The 27,192-nt window shown below is 33.0% G+C and overlaps 1 protein-coding gene across 1 annotated transcript; it reads right to left on the reverse strand.

Moving 5' to 3' along the window:
* Positions 1–468: 468 nt before the first annotated feature.
* LOC105329857 (circadian locomoter output cycles protein kaput) lies at positions 469–26,440 on the reverse strand. Its single transcript, XM_011431329.4, has 16 exons — positions 26,251–26,440; positions 20,767–20,817; positions 19,962–20,012; positions 19,521–19,669; positions 18,880–18,971; positions 17,830–17,919; positions 16,442–16,553; positions 12,858–12,974; positions 11,656–11,842; positions 7,732–7,838; positions 7,172–7,319; positions 6,873–7,060; positions 6,180–6,391; positions 5,050–5,157; positions 3,835–4,015; positions 469–3,621 (listed from the first exon to the last, which is right to left on the reverse strand). Exons 1-16 carry the CDS (start codon positions 26,298–26,300, stop codon positions 3,434–3,436), a joined length of 2,031 nt encoding a protein of 676 aa, XP_011429631.3. The 5' UTR covers positions 26,301–26,440; the 3' UTR covers positions 469–3,433.
* Positions 26,441–27,192: the final 752 nt, after the last annotated feature.

The raw sequence follows: 27,192 nt of genomic DNA on the forward strand, positions 1-27,192 counted from the left end.
ACAGCCGATGGTTGAACGAGACTTTATTGAACTCTGGCATATGAATACATACGACTGCAAAAAATATCTAAATTGTCCGTACTATTTACAATCTGACTATTTTCAAGGTATTTAAAAATAAGTTTCTTAAAAACCAATGCTTCAAGATTCATTACATCGAATTTATTGATTATTTTCAAGAACTAAATCTTGTCAGCGGTGATGATTTGTGCTTAGGTCCAAACACTGTTTCACTTTTGGCTTGCTAGAGTAACTGCATAGGAGAGTTGATTAAAACTCCCCCCAAAAAAGTTGTAAATGAATTACCTTATATTTTGTTAATAAATCGATTCCATGAGACTAAAAATATGTAAAACTTTGCTGTATTTAAGTTCTTTTGTTAAAAGTAGCCCATTTCTATTACTTTTAACCTCTTCCAGCATCCAAAACCTAATGCTAAGATTCAGCAAACAAAAATAAAAATAAATCTTATTGTTGTACAAGTGCACGTTTAATATCAACAACAAAATAATTAACATCTATATTATTATAAATATATATATTAGACACATATATATCTTCAATCTTTTTAATGCCTTATTGCACCATAAATCAATTATATTTAATTGACAGAATTGATTCGTTGACTGAGCCAAGTTTTCCTCTCCATTTCACTTCTGAAGATTCTTCAAATAAATAATTAATGACAGATTTATCAGAATGTTGTGCAATATTGTACCATATTTCATTTTATATTTCATCTCAAGACGAAAAAATTAAAAAATATTTTGACACTACCATCATGATAATAAAACAAAATGTCTCCTAAGAGCCATATGCATACAAAAACTATCACATATATTGGCAAATTAATTTAAAAACTGCCCTGGTCAAATACCGACACTGATTCATATTGCATTATTTTCTAGAAATCACATTATCTTTGAGTCTTGATCAGATCCATGATATTTCTTCTACTTTAAGTCAATTTTGACAGATTATTTCTACTAAACACATGAAAGGATAGGAAGAGTAAGACATATTTTCCATAATTTCAATATGAACAAATGTGTTTTTCTTTAAAGATGTATCATTTTGCTTCAAGATAAACAGTAAACACTTTAAAAAAATCAGGAAAAACTGGCAAGGAAATGAAACAGGTTCAATATGAAAGAAAAAACGTTGAAGCAGTTCGAAAGTTATCTAAAATCAATAGCACATACAATGGTACTCTCTCTGGATTACAGAAACTGGCTTAATTTAAAGTAATGCATATTTTTAAATCTTTGTTCCACCACTTTGAAATCCCCCCTCCCCAAAACAACAATTCTAAAAACTTTTAAACCAAGTATTTGAACAATATAAATATAATGACCTTTGATATCAAGATTATTATTATCTCCTGCACATAGAGCATAAAGATATGATTCAGATACCGGTAACAAGTGATGCATATAGAAAACCTATTAACAAACAACTATATATCAATCACTGAGTTACTGGACATAGTTACATAGAGTAAATCTTAGATTTAAATGTAAGACAGCATACCAGTTTGTAAGATTGTACATTACAAAATAATGGGGTTTGGAATAATATCAGTGAGCACATTCATTTTTCATTGGCATCAATAATCACAACCATAATACAAGACAGGTAACAGAATTAAAGAAACATGAATTCTTAGTTTAAAGTGTAATAAAACTCACAAAACCATGACCAAAAAAACAAAGAAAAATTCAATTTGTCAGCCCATCTTGCTCAAAGTACAAAGGAATGTATGAGGAACAGAATCAAAGTGCGTACATATGTATTTACATGTAGAGAGTACAAGGATAAATTAGGGGACTACATTTTGTTTTAAAACCTATCAAACTCAAAGTTAAAATGATTAGCAACCAAACATTGATACCGTAAGTGTGCAATATTTAACCAGTGTCATAAACAAAGATTTAAAGCCAGTACTTGTAGAGAGATGGAGAGAAAATGCTGCAGAAAGACTTTGTACAATGCTAAAACTGTGTACAAGGCTTAAGAAGTTGAAGTTGATAATTATTTTTTTTTGAGTGACAAAAAAATTAAACTGAAACCAGAAACCTCAGTCCATGAAAAATAATCACACTCATTGACAGTAATAAAGTCATTGACAGAGAGCTTGATTTCACTGACAAAGAGGTCAAGGTCACTGACACAGAGGTCAAAGTCATTGACAGTGGTTGAGGTCACTGACATAGAGGTCAAAGTTATTGACACAGAGGTCAAGGTCATTGATAAACAAGTAAATTTTTATAGAGAGGTTATAGCCAGTGACGTAGAGGTCGGAGACACTGGTTGCAATCTTTGGTAGAAATTACAGACTTGATAAAGTTACAGTCATGGATACAGAAGTTCAAATCATGTCAGAGAGAACATAACAGGTTGTAACCTATACAATGACGATAGAGTTATTGATGTAAAAAAAAAAAAAATGAGTTGCAAATATTAAAAAATATTAACGAGAGAACATATACAGGTATTTAGTTTTTCAATGCACTCATATAAAGTTGAATAAAATAATTCTTATATCAAACAAATGTTTACCCATACACATGTACATTGAAGTAAATATGTCCTATATCAAAACATCATGTATACAAAAGCATAATGATAGCATCAATTTTCAACATAATAAATTCTGGTTAATGAGTTAATGTACTAACCTTATTTGTTATTTGAACCATAGGCACCTACTTGCTTACATCATTCACACCATTTTTTAAGGATTATCAACTTATTCTTTTGCATAACCAGACATGACAATAAATGACATGATTTAATATGTGGGCAACACTGCTTATCTTCTTAATCTTGGATTATTGCAATGAAATTGCATTTTCCCTAAACAGCTATAAATATAATGAAGAGAACAGCTAGCATTCTTTCTTCAGAAGAAAATGAATTCTATAAAAATTGTTAGTTTCAAAATTAACATTGGCTCTATGAAGAAAATGACTCAATTTTTCTGTCTTCCCCTGCATCATGATGAGAACAGTTACATATACTGTAAACCAATTTTTATTTGCGACAAATTTATTTTGTGATTTACTGAAGATATAATAGCAGCTACTATTTTTGCAAACAAGATGTAAACAATGTGGAAAATACGGTAATATACCAGAGGCATTTAAAGACTGAATCGCGGTGAGAAATATTTGCAAACGATAAAGCTCTTGCGAACATTGCAAAAATATTTCGCAAGCGCATAAAAGTTGGTTTAAAGTATATATCTGATAATAACCCAACAACAAAGACAAAACACACATGTAGCAGCTCGTTATATTTTCATGCCTTGGCAGAAAAATGTCTGTGAAACACTACACAAACTACACATTCACAAAGTGAAATGGCACTCTCTTCTCCAATACAAACAATCTTGTAACATGAGTTTCTAAGTGACCTGAGAATGAACAAGGCCTCAGTCTGAGGTGTAAGAGAACACTGATTCTGTGTCATGAGGCAATAACTGGAATGGGATGAACTGCTGTTGCTCTGGGGGTAGGGATGGTGTTACTGACGTCTGCATGGGAAATCCCGCCGACACGTTAAGTGGGGCACTGGTCATCACAGTGGCTCCAATTGGTGGATTCATAAGAACAGGCGCACCTATAAAATGCCATTTCAAAGTTAAAAATATAAATGTAAATATTTATATAGTATATTCTCAAATATTGAAGAAAAAATGAAGATGAAAAAACCCAGAATGATGAAGAGATGTAATTTATTTATTCCAAATCTTGAAGAAATCTGTGATGGAAAAATTGTATGAAATTTCAATGAACACTTTCACCCCACAACATTGCACTCTGCAGCCTTTACCTGGGTTAGGGATAGATGTATCTGGCAGGGGGGGCATTCCTTGCTGAGCCATGGCCAGTTGCTGTGTGATCTGTTGGAGTTCCTCCTGTTGCTTTAGAATAGCCTGTTGTAGTTTTTGGGACTTCTCTCTCAGCTGTTCATGGAGCTGCTTCTGTATTGGAGTCAGGAATAATTGTGGTACCTAGAAAAGGAAAGACATGTTTGTGAGAAAAATCACATTTATTTAATTTGACATCTACTGAATTCATACAAAAACAAGGGCACCGCTAAGCGGAGCATCCCCTGCGACATGAATTATTGTGTGGGGGATGCATTATTTAGGAATATTTAGTTATGTAAATGTAATTGAGGAGACCAACTTGTACTAACCCTCCATTACTACAAAAAGTTTTTTTTACCTGAACTAGATCTAAATCCAAAAAATATCAAGTTGTTGATTTGAACTGCTTACTTTCACTTTAGTTTCACAGTTAAGCGGAAGTAGTTATTGTCAAGTCGTACATAACATTTCTGTTTAAAATTGTGTTATTTTAACAATATATTAAAAAGCATTTCACGTTTTGACTTGAAAATTATTAGGGTTTGTCCTTTTACGATGCCAAATAAGTGTACGAAGTTTGAGAAATATCCGTGCAAGGGTTTTCTTTAAATCTTGCTTCCAAGCTCAGTGAAGTAGATACACATACATACACACACACGCACAGCAGCAATGCTATATCCACTTCGCAACAAGTTGCACGAGGGGATAATAAATTTTGTTGGGAGAAACCTTTTTTAAGGCACAAATTTTACATCTACTGAATTTATCCTAAAATAACTTGGTTGGGACAGTTAACAAAAAATTCAATCCTTATCATTCGATTTTTCATCAATAAAAATAAAAATTAAGATTAACTGTACCCCTAGATAATCAAAGATAATACAACATCGCTCCGATTTATACATTTTACAGGCAAACGTAATAGTGATAGGCAAAAATGTTTGAATGTTAATGATTATTTTCTTAGACAATCAAAGAGGAATTGAATTTTATCATAACAAAGCTACAAATCAAAAGCAAAAAAAACACCCTAAATTGTTTTAGAATACATATCAGATAAATCTATGTAATACAGAAACTTACTTTTGATAATGGATATGTATGTTTTACTTTTAAAAAATTAAAAGATTAAAGGTTTGTTTTAACATGAACACAGAAGAGTTCCTGAATTATACCGGAGATTTTGGTCCATCAATGACAGGAAATTGTCGACCAGGATGTATCACCGGAATGTGAGACGTCGACGATACATTGTCAGCTCCACTTCTGTTGGACATTATTCCCTAAAATTCAAAATTTAGAAACATTTTACTCAAATTTTTAATAATTTTTTAAAACTATGGTGATCAACCCGAATCCTCAGTGAAGTACACATTCAAATGCTTGCAAAATTTTAATCTACATCAACTTTATAGTAAAAGATACAACTGATTAACTTTATAAAAGTTCCTCTGAGAAAAAATACTTGTTTACCGAGACTCATGATCAGTAAAATATCAGAGTAAGCAGAGCTAGGTCAATGCCCTATCTAAAGCACTGTCTTCAAACATCAATATCTACATTTTCCAGTGTCTTTGCCTGTGATAACACAACATATCTATTTTGTTCTATATAACCTTTAACCTCAAATGACGCCAAATTGAGGCGCAAGCGGGGTTTGGTTACTTATAATCAAATATTTAATCGTACGACGGCTTAAAATTATATAAATATAAGTAATAAGGAATCATTCTTTGAATATTATGAGGTGATAATTTCGGTCGGGGCATGATAAAATCTATTATAAAGCCCTTTGGTCTTTCTTGGATTTGATCACATCCCGACCAAAATCATCACCACATAATATTCAAAGAATGATTCCTTATTACTTATGTATTTATATAATTTTCAGCCATTGTACGATTTTATGCAAACCCCGATTGCACCCCAATTGTACAGAATTTGAATTCATTGGACAATACAATACAAAATCAATTTGTTGTGTCATCAAACAAAATCACTTAAAAATGTAAATATCTACATTTAATGCCAAAACAGCCAAATGCAAATTCATAGAAAAAAGATCAAGCAGTTTTTGGTTTTGTCATAAAGACCTGTATTTGACATGAACACAATACATGAATACTTCTTAGTCATGCCAAACCTAAAACCTGCATGTACACTTTCCATTCTCTCTAGGCCAGCTTGTAATATCTGGTACATGTACATTGTTATGACAACAAATAAAACCTTCAAAACCTCAAACTGTACCTGTAGGAGATTGTTACAAGAAATAAACTCCCCAAAACATTAAATATAAGCTTACCATCCTGTCTGGGCCGGCCTGTAGTAAATTGTTGCTATTGGCCGCGGGCTCCGTGTATCTGTGAGCCTTGGGCTCACTGTTGGTGGCTTGGTTAAGGTAGCGCTGCTGGAGAAGTAACTGTAAGTGTTTGTGTTGAGTCATTGTGTGCGGGAGATCTTTCGTTATATGCGACGGAAGTTCCTCCACACTCTCTTTATCAGACATGTGGTTTCCTGGAATGTACAACATTCATTCAATCTGTTATTTTTTAAAAATGTTTTTGAAAAAAAAAATTTGTGATGAGATTTTTTTACATTATACAAGAAACAAGTATCATGAGTAATATCAATGCAATCCTTACAAATTAAAAATCAGTAAATAGAAAGTTCATTTATTTAAAAAAACACATCATTCTGTTGTAGCTGTTAAGGCAAAGTTCTAATATATAGGGGACAAGAATATTCATAAAATATATAAATTGGCTATTAAAGACATAAATGGGTCATAAAACCTCACTCCTCACAGATGACTGAAGATATCTAGGATTAGAGATTTTAAGAGTTAGAATGCATGCATGATGCTTTTATCTGCCTTGCCCTATTGCTCAAACCTCTTAGCCTCAGGTTCTGAATTTCATAATTTAAGGTAGAACCACTATTTCAGCTGATTTAATGAAAGCGAGAACCAGTTTTAATAATAACTAGCTCAACTTACCACTGACGTGCTGATCTGTACTGGCCGAGTCAATGGAGTGTGAAGATGACCAGTTGGAGCGCGACCTCCCTCCTGAGGTAACAGAACAGACAGAGGGACTTCGCTGAATTCGGAGGAAAGGTTCAGAGTTTTCCGATTTAGAGTCAATCCCTAAATCCTTGTAAACTTGTTCTCTAACATCGGCATAGCTAAGAAAAAAACCAATAAAGCATTAAAAGCGTCTGAGGACTCATTAGCTACTGAAATTAAAACACAATAATTGCTTTAAAGGCTGTCAATGAAGCTGTCTAGAGCCTTACCTAACGACTACATTGGTACACACAATAAACTCGGGTTTAGAGTTCCACTGATGGTACGTTATGTAGTAGCGAGTCTTGATCCAGATCCACTGCTGTCCCTTGGTCAGGAATCGGTAGTATGATGAAGTTCCCTCCCCTGTCTGCATCACTGTGTGAAAAAAAAGAGGTCAAGGATATGTGTTTATTATTGGGAGTACATGAAGGATATATAATTGGGGAGGTACAAACAGGTTTATATATGGGTTAAGAAAATGAAGATGATATTATTGGATTTCAATGTGTGCACCTGTATATGATGATCATGACAATAGAATGCACAATGTATTTAGTACAGGTTTTTAAATGTAAAATAAATGTTATTTCCTCATATTTTTATAAAGTGCTCTGTAAATCACAAATGTATAGTTATATGTGAAACTGGTAGTCCAAGTTTATATGATCATTCATTTTTGTCTATTCTTTTCATGTGTTTGAATGTCAATGCAAACCAAACCAAATAAACCATACAAAGTCAAAGGCATTCAATACCAATGTATTTTAAATGCAACAAAAGTACTTACATTGCTCATGTGACTTGGCTATCTGATCCAGGTCATCTGGATGGTAATACTCATATCCAGAGGTCCCTAGGACCTCAAATGGTAGGTACCCAATAATAGGAGAGGCCCTGAATGAATAAAAAACACATGCATATAAACCCTTTAATAAACAAGAGATGTTTGTGAAACACTTATGCCCCCCTCCCTTGAAAACATCCACAAAGAAAATGAACGTAAACTGCAAATATTTGGAATTTTTCCAAGTCCAAGGGGCATAACTCTGTCAAAAATTGCTCTGTAACACCCAAAATCAAATTGACCTTGATATTATTTAGATAAACCTGTATACTAAATTTCATATCAATATGTGCACCCTCTTCAAAGGAAATGAGTGGAAACTGCAAATACAGTACAGCTCACGAGTATCCCGACACCCACCGTGTAAAAAACACGGTGGAAAACGGTCTGTGTCGCACCGTGTACACGGTGTGACACCGTGTATGTGTATTGGAAAATTCAAGAAAAAGCACCGTGTCGCACCGTGGCCGCCTGTGTAACTCCGTGGCCACTGTGTTACTCCGTGGATATCGTTACCTGAGACGTTGATAGAAATAGCGTATGTTTAGAAATAAATAAATTATTGCTAAACAAGGTTTGAAACATACAGATCCTTTTCATATTTAATAAAAAATATCGACTTACGTTGCATGGACCTAGAAAATTGTCGGGGCTGTCAACGTGAAGTTAAGTTTTTGTGATCTGAAAACTCGACGTAAATGGGTGCCTTTTAATTCATTTGTTCTTAAATAAATTGAAATAAATTCACCAAATATATTTAATAATCAGTTGATATATAATCAAAATTCAAATCAATTTAATCTTGTTTTTTTTCTAAACACACGTGATGTTGTAACTGACGATCCGATTAAAATGTCGGGAGATTAAACGTCTTATTTTCTGTTATCTGAAAACTTTCTGATTTATTAATTAATTTACAGTCTTAATATAAACCAATTAAAAATGAAAACATTTCAGATCATGTTTTATTAAAAACACGTTGATGTGCTGTAGTAAATAACAACCCCATATTACTGGTGACTCGAATAATTTGGACTTCAGCTATTTATGTAGCAATAAATAAACAAAAAATCACTTTTATATTATAGTTTATAGTTAAATACCTGTACAAACTCTTGTTAAATTATATTCAAGCATTGTACAGGTACTAAAAATATACCCGCATTTCATAAAATAACTTTCAACTTTATTTCCGTATAGCGGGTAATGGCCTCGTGATTTCACATGAAAAATCACTCGTGCGATACACCTGTACGGAAGCTGATCAGGTACACAACATTGTCTTTCATCTTGGGTTCTATACACAACAGGTGTTATTGTCTGTCTTGTTAGGTGTCATTGTAATTTACAACTAACTGTTTGTATATTTGGACGTCTGAACAGGTGTACTCGAGATGCCGTTATTCACACCTTTCCACGGACACCTGTTTGGTAACTCATCACAACCCGTCGTGTGTATGGTCTGAATATATCTTACTTCTACTTTGTTAGTTCCATGATTTTTTCTAATCTCTAACAAACAAAAAAATTGTCTGTAGATATGTACACAAACAACTACACGTAAGACTATCGGCGCGTGGATCCGGAGAACAATTCAGAAACTCTATAAATGCGGGAATTTCACAAAGTATTAACTTGCGATAAGAAATTATTTACCGGATACACATACATGTATGTACGAAAAAACTTGATTGATTAAAAAGATGAATGAGATAACACGGTAACTTTTTGCAAGCATTTTAAACAGTTAACACAACTTTATTTACTTTATAACCAATCTAATATGTGTGATGTGAAATAGCGTCGAAATTTTAACGAAAAATCTTATTACATCATGAACTTTACAAACTTTTAGTCATTGTGTTAAAATCGTTATTAAAATTATGGATCTAAAATAAATGAATTAAATTTATACAAATAGAACTCTTATAATTCAAAAATGATTGCACAAAAGTACAGAGAGAGAGAGAGAGAGAGAGAGAGAGAGAGATAGAGAGAGAGAGAGAGAGAGAGAGAGAGAGAGAGAGAGAGAGAGAGAGAGAGAGAGAGAGATATTCTACAACGCTATATTCCAACTCCATACATGCAGTATAAGAAGGAAGAAACTAAACATTTCAAACACTAAATACTTCATTGCTAAACATTTTTCTATTTTGCGGACTTAAAAAAACCCAATAGAACGACATTTTTTCCTTATCATGGAAGGAGCACGTGGTCTATCTCGCGGGCTGATTTGATTGACAGGGATAGCACGTGGACTCTGCCTGCATAGATTCTATAGCAATTTTAGGGAAAGGGGTTCAATATAATGGAAACTATAAATCTAACTTATTAAACTGAATTACAAGTAAAATGTACTTAAAATTAAACTCATACCGGTATTCCCCCCCCCTCTCTCTCTCTCTCTCTCTCTCTCTCTCTCATATGACGATCATTAAACAATCAAACAGTAATTATTGCAATACTGAGTAGTTTCTTGGAACACAAATAATTTCTAAACCCAAGTTGCTTATAAAGATGAAATAAAAAAAATTATCAAGTACCGATCCACGGACTCTAAGCGCTATGAATATGTAGTACTCTGCGGTACTACATGAACAAGTACATCACACATGTCTAAAAGAAAGAAAATTTGAAAATATATGAAATATAAAGCCGTATAATTATATATTTAGAGAAAGCACAGTTGTTTTCAACAACCCGTTATATTTGTTATCGTTGAATAGAGTATAAGTGAGAGAAGATCACAGTTATGATTCTATGCACTATTGAAACTGCCAAACTACAGTAACTACGATTACTACTACGTTTAAAAACGGACTGAAACAAAAACTTATGGAACCGTGTATTTGAATTTTAAAAAGGAAAAGAAAGTGTTAGTGTTTTAATTGATCAAACCTTTATGTGGGCGATAACGATTTTTTTGGTTCTTAATATCAACAAAAATCAACCGTAACAATTGCATACGTCTGAAAATTGCGTGCCTAAAAATTTTATTTGTTTATTTCTTTTTTTTTTTTTTTTGTCTTTTTCTTTTATTCTCTTTCGTGCATCAATAAATATTTCATTCTTTATAAGTTTTATTCCGTAATCCTCCTTTTTTCACAGGTAAATACCGCGTGTTACACCGTGTAACTGTCCGTGTTGCATCGCGATGCACCGTGTCGCACCGTGTTTTTTTCTCGTTTCGTGGCCGTAACAGAGAACAATAGATCAAAGGTACCGACACTTCCACGCTCAGCGTGGACTTTCAAACACGGTGGTCGGTGTTTTTGTCGGTATACTCGTGAGCTGTACTGTAACTCGAATTTTTCTATGTCAAAACGCCACAACTCTGTCGAAATAGCTCGATCTTACCCAATATCGAACTTGACCTAGATGATATCATGATAAACCTGTATACCAAATTTCATTTCAATATGTTCATCCTCTGCGAAGAAGATGAGCGGAAACTGCAAATAACTCGATTTTTCTACGTCCAAGGGCCATAACTCTGTCGAAAATAGCTCGATCATACCCAATATCGAACTTGATCTAGATATTATCATGATAAACCTGTATACCAAATTTCATTTCAATATGTTCATCCTCTGCGAAGAAAATGAACGGAAACTGTTGGTGGACCGACAGACAACAGCAAAGCAATATGCCCTCCCTTCTTCGAAGGAGGGCAAAAAAAAAAAAAAATAGTTTTGGAAATGCTAACAGAAATACACCTGATAAAGATGAAAAGAATCCAAATAAATAGATTCTTTTTTTGCTAACAAGATTTTGTAAATTCCTAATTTTCATAATTTCCCAAATTGTTAATACAAAGAGAGACTAATTAATGTAATTACTAAATAGAACCAGATTGTGTGGATTTACCTGTGGTCTAGAAATAGAAACTTCCATTCCAGACTGTGCCGTGAGGTAAACTCTGTTTTGGACTCGTCCACCATGGACATTTCCCGGATAAACTGGGGGTTCTGTAGCCGGACCGTACAACAGAAGCAGGTGTCCTCCTTGGGGCCGCTCAGGCTGTATTGACTGCTCTCTTCCTCCACACTACTCACTGGTCAAATCAAAGAGAGATAGTGACACTGGATTCATACACTAATCCTCCACACTTCTCACAGGTCAAATCAAAGAGAGATAGTGACATTGGATTCATACACTCATAAACACTCTCTTCCACTCTATTCATTGGCTAAATCAAAGAGAGATAGTGACATTGAATTCATACACTAATAAACCCTCTCCTCTACACTACTTACCTGGTACTGTTCAAATCAAAGAGAGATATCGAAATGGAATTCATACACTAATAAACACTCTCTTCCTCCACACTTCTCACAGGTCAAATCAAAGAGAGATAGTGACTTGGGATTCATACACTAATCCTCCACACTTCTCACAGGTCAAATCAAAGAGAGATAGTGACATGGGAATCATACAATAACGGGTCTTCCATTAATGTCGAGAGTAAAGCTAGATGTTCCTGTAAGAAGCAGATTTCTTAAATTCCGTTGAAAACGGAAGACCCTAATTATAATCGGGGCGATTATAAAGTCTCCCAAACGAAAGAGGCCATCATTGGGAGTACGGATGACCCACATGGGTCAAATTTTACAGACGAAAAGATTTTCCAGAAACCTTAACCTCCTCCAGCATCTGAAATCATGATCCATATTCAGCATCCAAGTCATTCAATAAGTACGTCCAAATGCATCATCCATGCAAGTTTGGTCAAGATAGGACAAGTAATATTAAAATATATACAGGACCTGCACCAAAAACTTAAACAATGTGATGATGTCCAGACGCCGACACCGAGGGTATAGCATAAGCTCCCCCCGACTTCGTCCTGGTGAGCTTAAAATATGATAAAACAAGAACTTTCACACAATGAGGTGTTGGGTTTTTAACTCACATTTCCAATTTCACAGCTCCAGTATTGGAACTCTAATCATCAAACAACCCCTTCACAAAAAGAGATTGTGAGCTAGGCCTTGTTTTATTTACCGATTCTGAGATTTATCATGTTTCAGTGTTTGGAACCCTATACAAAGCTAGGCAATTTTACATACATTTATCCCTGCTCCAATGTTGGAACCCAGACAGGCTGACTACTTCAAACAGAGGGCTACTGCTTGGGGATATTGCCCCTCGACGGAAGTGACAGGTGCAGCATAGCTGGTCTTTCTCTGGTAAAGAAAAAAGAGACTTCTTTCATATGAAGACACTGTAGGTGAAGATAAAGCAGTAATAAAAGAACAACCATTTATCCACATACAAAACTGAAGTTATCACTTTGCTATTGAAGTAGAAGTATCACAATGCATTCATTCAATGAAATAGAATATGGATACTGCAGATTTATTGTGAATTTCATTTACTTTCAAAATATGGAAAATTCTTCATATTTCCGAAAATAATATTATAATGTAATTCGATAAACTTAACGGGACCGGGTCTAATTTGTTCTGCCCTAGATTTTTGAATGAAATTTTTTACATGAATTTCTACTGATATAATTATTATTTTAAGATAAAAAAATAAGACATTTACCACATGTTAAAGGGGTCATCTTTTTACCTTTCACCTTTTACCACCGGGTTTGTTCCAGGGGACTTATCAAAGTTTTTTTTGTATGCCTAATTTCCCAGATTTGTCAGAAAATGGCTATTTTTTATATGAAAAAGGCGGAAATGGTGATCTTTATAGCATTATTAAAACATTCAGACATATTCAAGTAATAAATAAATATATAACATCACTTGTTAAGGGTCATTAATATAAATACATAGTGTCTTGAAATTTATGAATTAAGCTACATTAAGGCGGGTTAAGAAAACATGATATAAGGCTAGGCTTGCTGAACCCTCTTCACTTTTTCGACCCGAGCCCAAATATAGCTTAAACTTCGAAACATTAGGTTTATTCCACAATAAAATATCAATCTTATGCATCAAACAAGCTATTTTCAACAAATTTCGCTGAATATCTGCAGTTGAAGCTATCAAGCCTTGGTGTCAACCAAGCAAAAAGATGACGTCACAACGCTGCGCGAAGGCGTGCGTACTCGATCTGTACTCAGCCTCGATAAGTACAATTTGCATTTTTCTTTTAGCAGGACAAAAATTTGGCAGAATAGGGACATCAAACTACAGTGAAACTTCTCTAAACCGGCAGGCTGAACAAAATGGCTGTATTACAAGGGTTGATTGTTTACCCTGGTTCAATAACAACTAGACATCGGGCAATAATTTAACCTATTTATGTAAATATATACATTATGATATAATGCATCAGAAACAACTTACAAGGGAAACAAGGTGATGAATATTCTACCAATTGTGAACAAACGTCCCATTAATTATCTTAAAAACAAACTGTTGCAATTACAGATAAATATTTACTGATAATATATGCAAACTTAATTTTATTTAAAAAATAATTTTAACACATAGGCATATCCACAGATATTACAGTCATGTTCAACAAACTGCCATTGAAAGACTGGTTACATTGACGTAAGTATAAATTAAAACCTTGTTACAAATATACTTTTATAACATACTAGAAGTATACCGGTTAATAAAGAAAAAATGTGTGTGTGAAATATAATAGCTGTAGATAAGATTTTAAAAAAAATATACAATGTTACATAAGAACTATTTATCTCAACAACAAAGCCGCTTGTATTATTGACGTTCAATATATTGTAGGAGGAATTAACTAGTGCTAAAGGCTTTACTCGATGCAAGAAATAGGAAAAGAAGATTAAAGTCAGAATAAACACACTCTTTATCATTCATCATTACAAGTTCAATTTATTCGCTCAAACCAAATAATTTGGTAGAAGAGGGACATTTATATAGAATACACAAAAATGCAAATCGTTTGGGGCATACTTACATGTACATTTTCATACTGTATAAAGACATGAGTGAAAAAAAAAGGACATAAAAACGACATAGTGACATGGACTAATAATTTACACCCTTTAAAGGCATTGTAAGCTGTAATAAAGTGGATATACTTTTTGTTTTCACACTTTCTATCAGATACTGTGGTTTCATCAATATTCAAGGGTATCAGTTTTTGTGGAGAAGTTTCAAGGATCCTATCAATACAAAATGTTAATAGAAATTGCACTTCAATTAACACTTAATTTCGTGGATCAACTGAATAACGAAATCCACGAAAATTGGTATTCAACGAATATTGATGAAACAACAGTAGGAGTCTCAGTCCTTCTGGCTGCATGCCGGATTGATGAGGATAAATCTCTGACATGTTTATTAAACCAAGCCGACAAAAAACTGCGAGGGTCTGGTTTTCAGACGGACCAGATTTCTAAGGGTTTACATCAAAGAAAATAAGAGGGACCTGGCCAGGACTTCTTTAATCATTGACAGGTTGCTGGTTTTAAGGGGTGCTGGTATTGAGAAGTTTCACTGCATATCATTCATTTTGGCAGATAAAATTTTGGGCAACTTGCTCTCAGGTATTTAAAATGCATTTGTACATGTATTTTTTGTCACATTCAACAACAACAAATTATATAAAGATATTACACAGTGATATTTTATTAACATACAACACATGGTACAATTGATTAGTTTGTGGAGAGTTAATTAATTTGTAGATTTTATTGGAAAAGCAAATTGCTATCTTTTTGTTAAGAGAAAAAATGGTGTTTTTCCTATATACTTTAATCTTTATGAACAATCTTGAAAAAACACAAAAGGAACACAATTATCACAATGTTTGTATAGCAACAGATGTTGTCACAAACTTTATATGTCTGTTGATAGAAAAAAAACAAAACTTATAAAATACTTGACATTTGATTTGCCAGTACATCAATTCTCATCAATAGCCAGTAATTCAAATTAAGCAACTGGAAAACTGGACAAATGGATGTACTTAGGATCTAATAAAGGGATTTTCCCTCTCGTAAATTTGGTATAGTAGCCACGGGATTGACGTCAGTAAAGATTTTTTCTTCATATCAGAAGAATAATATATTTCTTAAATCAAGGAATCCTGACACTAATGCTTTGTACTCTTCAATGGGGAAATAATGAAGCAAGCTTTCTTTTACTGAGTATACTATTGGTTCTTTTATTTGTGCCGGGATATTTCCACTTTTTTCCAAGTTAAGATGACTTAATTTTTTGCTATTTATCCTTTTTGTCTTTTCATTATTAAAAACTTGACAAACAAAATTTGTGTGAACATATTTCAATTTTTCTGAACAATATGCTGAAGTTTGATACACACAAAGATACACACCATACAAGCTAGGTTTAACCTTAGTTAAATTGTTAATGGCAACATACTGTAAAAGTGGTTATTTACACTGGGGGTAAAGTCCGCGTTTTCTGGAGTTAAACAATAAACGTTGATATTAAATATGTAGATGAGTGATTTACCTCACACATATTTTAATATTTTTACCACATTCACAGGGGTATTTTGTCCGGCTTTAAGCTTATTCTGTCACTAATGTTAATTCCCCCCACACATAAATAACCACTTTTACAGAACTGTATGTGAAATATGCAATATGTACAGTGTTCTTCCATATTATAGAGAAAAAGGTTAGGTTTCTATAAGAAGAATGGAAGCCATTGGCAAGTAATAGTGGGCTTGATTGCCGTACCTTTTGCCCGGTCCTCGGGCGACAGCATGCTGTAGTGATAAAGGATGTTGTACAGGTTCTGCTTCTCGTTTTCGTGCATAAAGTTGTAGACAGATTGATTGGTGAGGTCGGCCTGTTAATCAAAACACAAGAGAATCATCCTCAACTTCTCTAACAATGTCCATATGACATTATAAGAACTTATCAGAGACCTTTTTAAGAAAATGTTAAAAATTTTAAAAAAAATTAGACTTTTTAATAAGCACCAAACATGCCTCCAAGAATTCTTGTTACATGATTATATTTCAAGTTCTGGTAAGTAAATCGATGTACAGTTGTGCACGTGAAGCACATATGCCCCCAAGACTCCTTGTTATGTGATTATGTTTCAAGAACTGGTATGTAAAGCGATGTACATACTGAACCTTCCTTCCACATCAATCAATTCAACAGAGATTTAGTATGAAAAATATCATTAGCAAGAGCACACCCAGCAGAGTATCCCCTAGTGAAAGGAAACATTTTATAAACCCCTGATTAATTTTAGTAGGTAGGTAATTAAATAATGTAATTGAAACAATTGACTTTATGTCATTTTTCACCAAAATATGTAATTTTGCCTGCAAACTATCAGTACCATAGTTATCATGAAGGGGTCAACTCATAGATAAAAGATGTATAGCAAATTAAGTATTCAATTTTGCCTACAAAGTAGCATATTTGAAAGATCAAATTTTTTTCTCAATATTACCGGTATACAATACTTAATTAAAATTATGTGAAAGAAACGCAAATTACACAACCACCAAGTCCTGGTTATCTTACACAACATCATTAAAATCCTCTGGTCTTGTTAGGGATATATGTTTTTTTCTCATCACTAAGAGCCTGATAAGAGTATAAAGTTTAAATTACTTGTATCTAATCGGCTACAGTTTTTTCTCTTCAAAATCTTTTGTATAATTCTAAGTACGGGCAATATAAACAAATCTCTTCAATAACACTACACTATCTTTAGACTTAAATTCACTACATTTTACTAGCAGTAATCATGGTTCAGAATACCTCTATCAACTGATTTTATATATCTAGTTCTGTGTACTTATTTTTTGATGCAGGTTTCCTGAATTTATGACAAATCAGTGGTTACAGACATCATATAAAATCAATACCCGAAAAATACTTTAAATGATAAAAAAAAAATGGCATGTCAAAGTTCCCATAAAGTTCATAATTTAATAATGTGCAGCCCATAACTTCTTGAGTTAAAAATAAAATTAAGATAAAAACCAAAAATTCCATTACCATTTTAACATTACTGTCAATACCAAACGTAATTTGTTCTTAATAAACACCCTGAAGACTTTCATACTGAACTTAGCATCTATGGTTAGGTGATATGTACTTACCGGTAGGTGGCCTAACAATGATGTTATGCTCTCAGAAACATAAAGTATGTTGCCTTGCTGTGTGAAAACCAGTAAGCAACTGTCCAATGCCTTAAAAAAAAAAAAAAAACATTTAGATAAAACAAACTCTACAATAACATGAAGTATATTTTCTGTCAGTTCACATTCATGCAATCTAGATCCAAAATAGATACATTGTGCGATGTATCTGGAACAAATTTTAGCATTTACCATGAAAATGAACTTATAGCTAAAATGATATAAAAAAAATATACCTGCATCTCACAAGTTATATTAAACTAAGGCATCTTTACAGTAATGGTTTTATTTTAGCAGAGTTTACAGATCTGTCAATTCCATAATCTAAATTCATGTATGGTAGTTTTAAAAATTTGCTATATGTACAATTTGAGAGGAGTAAAAACAAGATATCTGTGAGCCAATGCACACTAATGATACCTCCACTCTAATGTTAATACACAAAATAAGCAAAGTCAACATTAAACTGGAAGTTGACATTGGAATTGTTCAAAAATCAATCCAACCGTATGGCAAATGTACCCCTCTCCTTCAAAGCAGGGATATAAAAATCCAAAACACTCGAATGCATGAGAATGTCATTACAGGTGTCATGAACATTATTTCCATTAAAACAAACCAATGAATAAAATGCAGTTGTTTGTTACTGACTGGCTACGGAAATATATCTGGTTGATAAATGTCATAGAAAGACGGCGACTACTCCAAATATTTTAAGAACTTACGGAACGCGTTTCCAATTCAAATTATGAAATTTTGTGATGAATGGATGAAGTTTCATTCATATTGCCGAATGCCAATTCTCAGCCGACAGACAGAGTTAATGTTATATCTGGCAATCAGATGTCATATTTAAACCAATGAGAGTCTGACATTTCAGTCCGAGGGAAAACAAAATACAATAGATGGACACAGAAAAGACTGGCATGGGGATCTCTGGTAATGACCTTATGTGCTAAAAGACCCAAAGAGGACTTAGTATGTGAGTAAGTAAGTAATATAAAACAATACCTCTAACATAAGATGCATAAACTCATCATTGGATAAAAATGAAGGTTTCCAATCCTCCTTGATTTCATGGGCCTGAGCTTGTACTGCAGTCTCTGTAACCAAGCAAAAACTTCATTATTGCCATATTAAATTGACATACTGGTATATATATATTAACATTATAATCTTATCATATGAAATGGTTGACTTATGTTTAATTTTATGCCCAACTAGTTTATCTAATTTATGCATATTTATGTATGATTTTCATGTGTCAAATTTGATCTTATGACCACAGGAGACCACTTTGTCAACCCTTTCAGTAAAACCTTCACTTTCTTATGTTTTTAACTATGGTATAATTGAGTCAGAATGACATACCTCAATATGTTTTAGGTGTGCTATCATTAACTTACCTTGGTATGTTTTTAGGTATGCTTTGGTTGATTTACCTTGGTATATTTTATGTATGCTGTGGTTCATTTACCTTGGTATGTTTTAAGGTATGTTAACTTACCTTGGTATGTTTTTTGTTATACTACATAAACCCTACTTTGGTATGTTTATGGATGTGACATGGTTGATTTACCTTGGTATGTTTTTAGGTATGCTCTGGTTGATCACACCTTTGTATGTTTTTAGGTATGCTCTAATTAACTTACCTTGGTATGTTTTTAGGTATGCTATGGTTGACTTTAGGACGGTAGACTTGTCCATCTTTTTACTGGAAGTGGACACCATTGAGCAAAGTTCATTCACCAACATGTTGAATTGGTCTCTTCGCTTTTTCTCGCTCAAGTTTCGATTGACCCTGTAAATAGAGAGAGCTCTATTAAACTATACGCATATACAAACCCTACTATACAAATGAATATATCACTGAATTTTTAAATAAAATTTGTGACCATGGAGTCAAGTTTACTTGTATTTTTAAAGTTGTAAAAGGGTTAAAACAAATAGAAGTTTGATATGTATTTAAGAAATTTGTCTAAGAGTAATAAAGCTTTTAAGTTAAATTATACCAGTGTAATTTTTCTGTTTATCTATGGAAATGTTTACTAAACTTTGTGCTACATATTATTGGAGAAGAAGAATGGTCTGACCTGTCAGCAACATCCTTGTTGGATCCGCCCTTACTGTCATCAGAGAAAAAGCTGTCAATAAAGAGGCAAAGTTACAACAATAGATCAATTCATAGAATATTTACAACATTTTACAACATCAGAGGAATAGGTGGTTTTTTTTTACCTTTAGGGGATATAAAGATGGGTTTGTTACCTGATGAAATCCAATAAAGCTGATAAGTTTTTTCAATGTGCATCATATTTTGTTTACAATTTTTTAAATCTATCGGTAATCATTATTTAATCATTGTCTGTTTTTAATTTCTAAAAGAGCAATCTTATCTATTTTGAAATAAGCACTTTAAATAATTCAAATCATGAACAAAGAATGGTCATTTCAACTTTAAATAAAATTCCAAGTGAAAGCATTCATTAAATCAAATCATATTCTTTACACCTGAGTAGTATGCTTAACATAATTCAACCTCATCAGCTACTTGTCAATTATAGTAAAAAGCTATTATGGTTTTCATAGTTTTGGGATGACATTAACTGTCACTTATTTTAAGAACTTTAATCTGATTATATTTAGATACTAATGATTTCAGTACCGGTAGTTCATTATCATTATTTGGGTGACCACGTCATGATCTTCAGAGCCAGGTATGAATAGTTCACACCTGTACTATGAGCCCCAGTCAGGTATCGGGTAATGACCTAACATTATCACACTTTACATTGGGTTGCATGGACATTACATAGCAAAATAAATTGAATATTTAGGCTATCATTACAGTATTTTTGTCTCCATTATATACTGAAGGAAAAAAAAAATTATGCAAACCTTTTACTGCTTTTTCCATCATCATCATATTCATCCCCCAACGAGTACTCACTGAAAAAGGTAACAAAATATTTGGTAAATCAATACAATTCATGATACATGTACATGTAATAGTATAGAGCATAATGCTAAAGATAAGCTAGAAACTAATTCCAGTTTCTTTACATACCATATTTCCATGGACAGAATAAAAATATCCATATTTGCTCTCCCTACTAAATAATACCCTCCCGTATAAATCTATGTTTCCAAAATTTGTTTTGCCTCACCAAATGGACCCTTGAGAATTGAACAACTTGAGTGAGTTAGTTTGTTGGCAGATTTTCTTTCAATTTTGAATGACAGAGAATAAAACTCATCGTGGTGCTTGAGTAACATTTAAGTCGCAATTCCGCATTTTATTGTTGTATAAATGCTAATAGGTAAACTCTCATGTTGACGTCTTCCTCCCTCTCAGAAAAAAAAATTCAAAACTATCCCATGTCACTGTCAGTGATCAACAATCATAAATTCCAACATCTTTGGCTGTTTATAAACACATGTAAATCCTGGCATCAAAGGCGCATTAAATCTGAACTTATATCCAGTGACAGAGTTACCTCCAACACTGTTTACAATGATTTAGTTTGACAAAATACAAGTTTTTGTTGCTTTTTACCACTTTTTTATTTGGTCAACAGAAAAAATCTGAAGAATTAATGGGGAACAATGAGCACATATAAGACAAAAACACTAGCATTTGGAAATCCGAATTGAAAATAATATTTCTTATACCCTCATTTAGTAGGCATTAACTATATGTCTCTAGCGTAACTTACATTTTTCGATAATGATCAAACTGGGGAAAAGGAGAAGGTAGGATAAATTTGACCGCTGGTGCATATGACATACCGGTAATTCAGACATCCAACGACAAGTCGGGGGTCACATTATAATAAATCTCTGGAGGATCAAGGTCAAATATAAATTTGACCCACATTATTAGTAGCTGAAGACTAAAACAACAACTTATAGATGTACTAATGAAGTTATCTAGATTTTGGTAAAAGAAAGTTTCAGTTAACCGGGTACTTGGATTCCTGGGGTGTTATTCTGTGTGATATACAATATCTCTCAAATATCAAAGCTATTCACTCCAAAATCTTAAATCTTCCTGCCAGTAATTTGACAATCCACGGGTAATGTGATTAGGAACTTCTTAAAATAAAAAACAACATATATTAAGGGAAAACCTCATACATTACCACAGGAAAGAGACTTCTCAATAATAACATAAAATTTTATGAGATATCACTCCTCGTCTCTTGTTCTGAATTTAGTAATGCCAGTTTGCTCTTGTATGACAACAAAATAAATAACTTTTGCACTTTTGGAAACTGTTTTCTAACTTGGGTCATTATATTAAGTCTCCTACCCAATACTTGTAAGCAATTCATGCTACCTTTAGTACCAAAACCTCTTTTATCTTTACTTGAATTAATGTGAAAGTTATACAGTCATACTTCAACCGTACAGTTACTTGGCTGATAAAATCAAGACAGGAATATTTTTAAGGTCTCCCCAGGGCTGAAATTCTGCCCCATTTTCAATATTGAAAAGTGCATGTTTTTCCCAAAATTATACTTAAAAATTCCCAATATGAGAATTTAATAGTAAATTGAATTTTTTTTTTCAAATAAGAAACGACAAAAGTGTGTTTTTCTCTGCTAAAGACAGAAAACCATAGCTTGTTTAAGCCAGCTTCATGCTACAAATGATAAAGTTGATTAAACATTTATTTTTTTTTTTGCTGGGTTTTTCAATATATATATAAATATGTATGAAGATTTTTTCCCCCAATTTCCTTCAAATATCGCTATTTTTCCCACACTTGATGGCCCTGGCCCCTGGAATCAGAGGGTACAAAAATCCCTGCGAAAGCCTAGATTCTTAAGATTTTGTTATTTGGACAACGTTTACCAGGGTACTAGTTGTTATGTGAACAAATCAACATGACACCATGCTTATATCACTCTACCAGGTTGACCTATATTGAAATGCAGACTTTGATGATATAATTGTATTAAAATGCTTTAAATTGTATAAAATACTGGGTTACAGGTATGCAACATGTAATACATGTTATCTGACTCACTACAAATTTGGGCCACATGACTCACCTGGGCAAAGACTCATGTATCATTATTTTTTCAGAGGATCATGTTTTTCAATATATAGTTCTACACCCTGATATTAAGAATTTAAATATCTGTGTTTTTACCATATTTTGACCTTTGATGGAGAAGGGTGTGTTACTTTTAAGGTGGTATGGGACACCTCCATATTGTGACATACTTCCAATCAAAATAAACAATAAAATCAAGTACCACAAATTTTATAAGTTTTTTCTTTCCAAAGATAGTTACACAACAGCGTAGCACAATGGGTTAGAGCATTATCTACGAATCTGTAAGTCATGAGTTCAAATCTCTAAGGCTTTTATACTTTTTACCCAGGGTTGGCAAAAAAGCGGGAAATACTCATATTTCCCAGGACGGTGGGAAATACTGGGAATTCCCGGGAATTACTGGTATTTCCCAGGAAATACTGGGAAATAAAGTTTAACTACATATTAAAGTACTTCATACTTAGTCTTAATCAAATCTGTTGGGATGTAGACAAGAGTACACCTTGTCAGCTATAAAATTTTATAATAGTCTTTAATTTTAACAATTTTTGACTGGCCAGTAATTCATTGGTTATCTTCTGATGAATATTTCAAACATGGTTCATTCATACACAATTGTTATTTGTTTTTAATAAGACTTAAGTCAGGTATAGGTGCATCTATACAGTTATCATAAACATGATATCAAAAGTTCCATTTTCTGATTATTTAGTGTACTATGTGAAAATGGGCCAAGAAAGTTATGAATATAAGGTGTGACCTGTGTCACTTTCTCAGTATGCAACACACTTGAGAAGCCAATTAGCCCCACTCATAGTCATAGTATATATCTCCCCAAAACAGGAGCACAAAACTGTCAAGAGTCAATTATTAAAACAACATGTGTGATTATTTAATTGTTATTTGTAACACCTATAGTAATTGTGACAGTTTATTTTGTGCTTTGAATTAAAAATATGTAAAACACTAAACTTGGGGTACAAAAAGCTAGGCTAAAATTTGTACTCTAGCAGCTGTAGAAGTCTTTTTGAATAGGTGATCTGGTGAATTTAACATTCATAAACTGACAGTGAAATGGCGAAGTATGCTAAATGGTGTTTTGATGCTTATTGTTAATATCTTATATCCTAAACATACATTTTACATTGAGCAAAGTAAAGAAAAAAAGATTATAAATTTGTATTTCCCAGTATTTCCCAGTATTTCCCAGTTTAGTGAAAATCAGTAGTATTTACCAGGATTTTACCTCTCCAAATAATTTCAAAACATATTTTTTGCTCAAATAATTTAAAACTTTAAAATTTTAAAATGGCAAAAGTATTCAGTTTCATTGTACTTTAATCCAAAATAATATCAAGAGGTGTCCCATACCACCTTAAGATTTTTTAACTTCCATTTTATAATAAATTTGTGCAGTTTAAAGGGGCATGGTCACGATTTTGGTCAAAAATATTTTTTTCCATTTTATTGTTTATATTGCTTCAGTAAGGCATTTTTAATAGGCAAGCAAAATTTGAGTGTCATTTGTTCAGTTCTAAGCGAGTTACAGAGCTTACAATTCATCGCTTTGTAAACAAAGCTTTTGTTTACATTTTGAATGTTAAAGTGAAAATTCCAGTTTTAGACCTAAAATGAATGTGTTAATCGTTAGAAACTGTTTATTTATGCTTAAAATAAATAAGAATATAGACAAGTTATCTTGAAAAAGATTTTTAATGGTATAATGAAGTTACCTATGTAAACATAAACAGGACACAAGCCTTTTTTAGATGACGAAGAATTGTGAGCCCTTGTATCTTGCTTAAAAATCATCGACGGGGACCCAAATTTCATTTGAGCATTAGAAATGCATTCATAAAGCATTGTAAATAATAAAAACAGAAAAATGAAATTTGACCAAAATCGTGACCATGCCCCTTTAACGCTTTTTAGGTTGTTTACGTTGATATGAAGGCAGCAAACATCAATTCAATAAAAAGTTGAAAGACGAAGGAGCATTTGCTGTTTACATTAACAGCTCTCCCCAAATCACTCTGTTAATTCATAGAAAGTGGGAAAAGTACATACTAAATTATTGGAAATGCCAATCAGAATACAAATGACAGTACCGGTACATAAATGGAAGATCTTATGGTTCCAAATATGGGAGTTGTTACAGCTATTTTAAAGCCATATGTCAGTCAGGGTATACCAGGTTTTTGTAGCAAAGCAGTTAATTTGATTTTAAAAAAAATACTTTGGTTCTATATCAAATGAAATGCTTTACAAAACAAAAATATGGTATATTTTCTAAAATATGAGCTCAGATGAGCTAATTATGTATTCATCACTTATCCTTCACTTTTGAGCTTGACTTTGCATGGATTGTTTCAATTTTCCATATGATGTTTGAAACATAGTTACACAGATGGCACTGACTACATGGACCTACCTCAGACTTCAAAGAAGCTTATCTATATAGGGAAAAATTAGCTGTTTCATCTATTGATGCAACCTTCTTGTTGATGAATACAAAAATCAATGTGCTTTAACTTACTCTACATGGATAACTGAAGAAATTCATAGGAAGATATGGAAATATAAACAATAAAACGTGTGGTGGACCAAACAATGGTAGCGATCAATGCAGAAAAATTACATTGCCTGCTGATGCAAGTTATAATTTTTTTACTACATTGCTTGTTACCTTCATACCCACATGAATCATCAAAGAAAACATTAAATAAACATGTTTTACACCAGCCACTACACAATGTTTTACATTAAATAGGTAAAAAAAATTAACATAGGCCTATATGATTTAAAATATCTAATTAGCGAGCCTTTGGCAATGTTGTCAATATCAATCTTTGAACACATTTCTTTGTTTATAATGTGTATTACATAAATCCAAGTCTTTTAAAAATCTTAATATCTATAATGGTGTAACATTGGACTTACTCAATATACTCATGCCTGTCAACTGTTGTAGATATGGCCAGAAATTAGTCCTTGCATCAAAGTTTGAAAATCATTCATAATCAAAAATTGTTACCGATGTAACCAATGTTACTGGTTACAAATAGAAAGGGGTAAAAGCCAGGACTAATTTCTAGCCATATATGAACTGTTGCAGATATTTAGTCCTATTTAGAATTATGTATATATGAAGTCCACAAATTTCACACAGCACAAAGACAATGTTAAATTAACACGCTATCCCATTCTTTGGGAACAAATCAAGTTGTTAAGTAAATGACAAAAGACGAGAACATCAATATCTACTATAGGCCTACTGCACAATATTTCAGTTTGGACGACATAGGATTTGCTCTAACCTTTCACTTCGGCTTGGGAGCACTAGCTTGATTCGCTTCCCGTAATTCATATCAATTCAGTGTGAAAAATATTTCCATTGTAGTAAGTTAGTTTTCCATTTTCCTGTATCCTTTCTAAGTATCTCCTCCTGCAGTATCACAACATGTCATATTATGCGTCGCCATTTTTGTCGGTGTCTCATTCCTTCGTTACTACGATGTTTCATACTGTTGGGTCTTTTTACATAAGATTTGACTTGATGCGTTTTTGCAGCGGTTCAGAAATTATGGCCTTAGAGAGGTGAAATGTTATTTTTTTATGACTCGTGTGGTGTAAGTGCCGCATACATGTATAACACAAAGGGGAAGATAGTCCGGTTATTTTTATTTTTTCACAGGACTATGAAACTGTATGAGTTTCCATAGGGTGGAATCGTAATTAAGCTTTGTGATATTTACTAATGACTTACAAAGTTGAGTATTTTTAACATTTAAAGTATTTGACCACAAAATGAATAACTTAAGATAAAATAATATTAAGGAAAGGTGAATTAATCATTTTTTCAGGTACAAAACATCGAGATTGAAGGTACATAGGAGGCACCCCCACACCTTTTCTTTAATCGGTTTTCTTATTTTTTTTTTTATTTGTAATAAACTTCCCCCCCCCCCTTCCATCTTTATAAGGAGTATGTAAAAGGTTATAAGGAAAAATAACAAAATACCTTTACATCAGTGTTCAAGTAGACCCCCCCCCCCCCCCAAAAAAAAGAAATAAATAAAACTGGTAAGTCTACCTTACCCTCTCCACACTTTCAGAAAAATGCTACGTGCCTGAATTGATAGGTTTTTACAAAAGCATCATTTTCATTTTCTTTTGATAATTATAAACTTTTAAGCAGCTGGCTTATAATTAAAATGATTGTTAAAAATGGTGCCCCCCCCCCCACCCCCAATGACATT

Source organism: Magallana gigas, chromosome 2 (genome assembly GCF_963853765.1).
Source record: "Magallana gigas chromosome 2, xbMagGiga1.1, whole genome shotgun sequence".
Taxonomy (NCBI): Eukaryota; Metazoa; Mollusca; class Bivalvia; order Ostreida; family Ostreidae; genus Magallana; species Magallana gigas.

Bases quoted from the DNA above. Each gene is read 5' to 3' on its own strand.
- LOC105329857 (XM_011431329.4), bottom strand. From the start codon at position 26,300: ATGAATTACGGGAAGCGAATCAAGCTAGTGCTCCCAAGCCGAAGTGAA. The intron at 20,818-26,250 runs GTTAGAGCAAAT...TACCTTTTTCAG, and splicing joins CTCCCAAGCCGAAGTGAAAG to TGAGTACTCGTTGGGGGATG. The intron at 17,920-18,879 runs GTATTGTTTTAT...TTTTTTTTTAAG, and splicing joins TTATGCATCTTATGTTAGAG to GCATTGGACAGTTGCTTACT.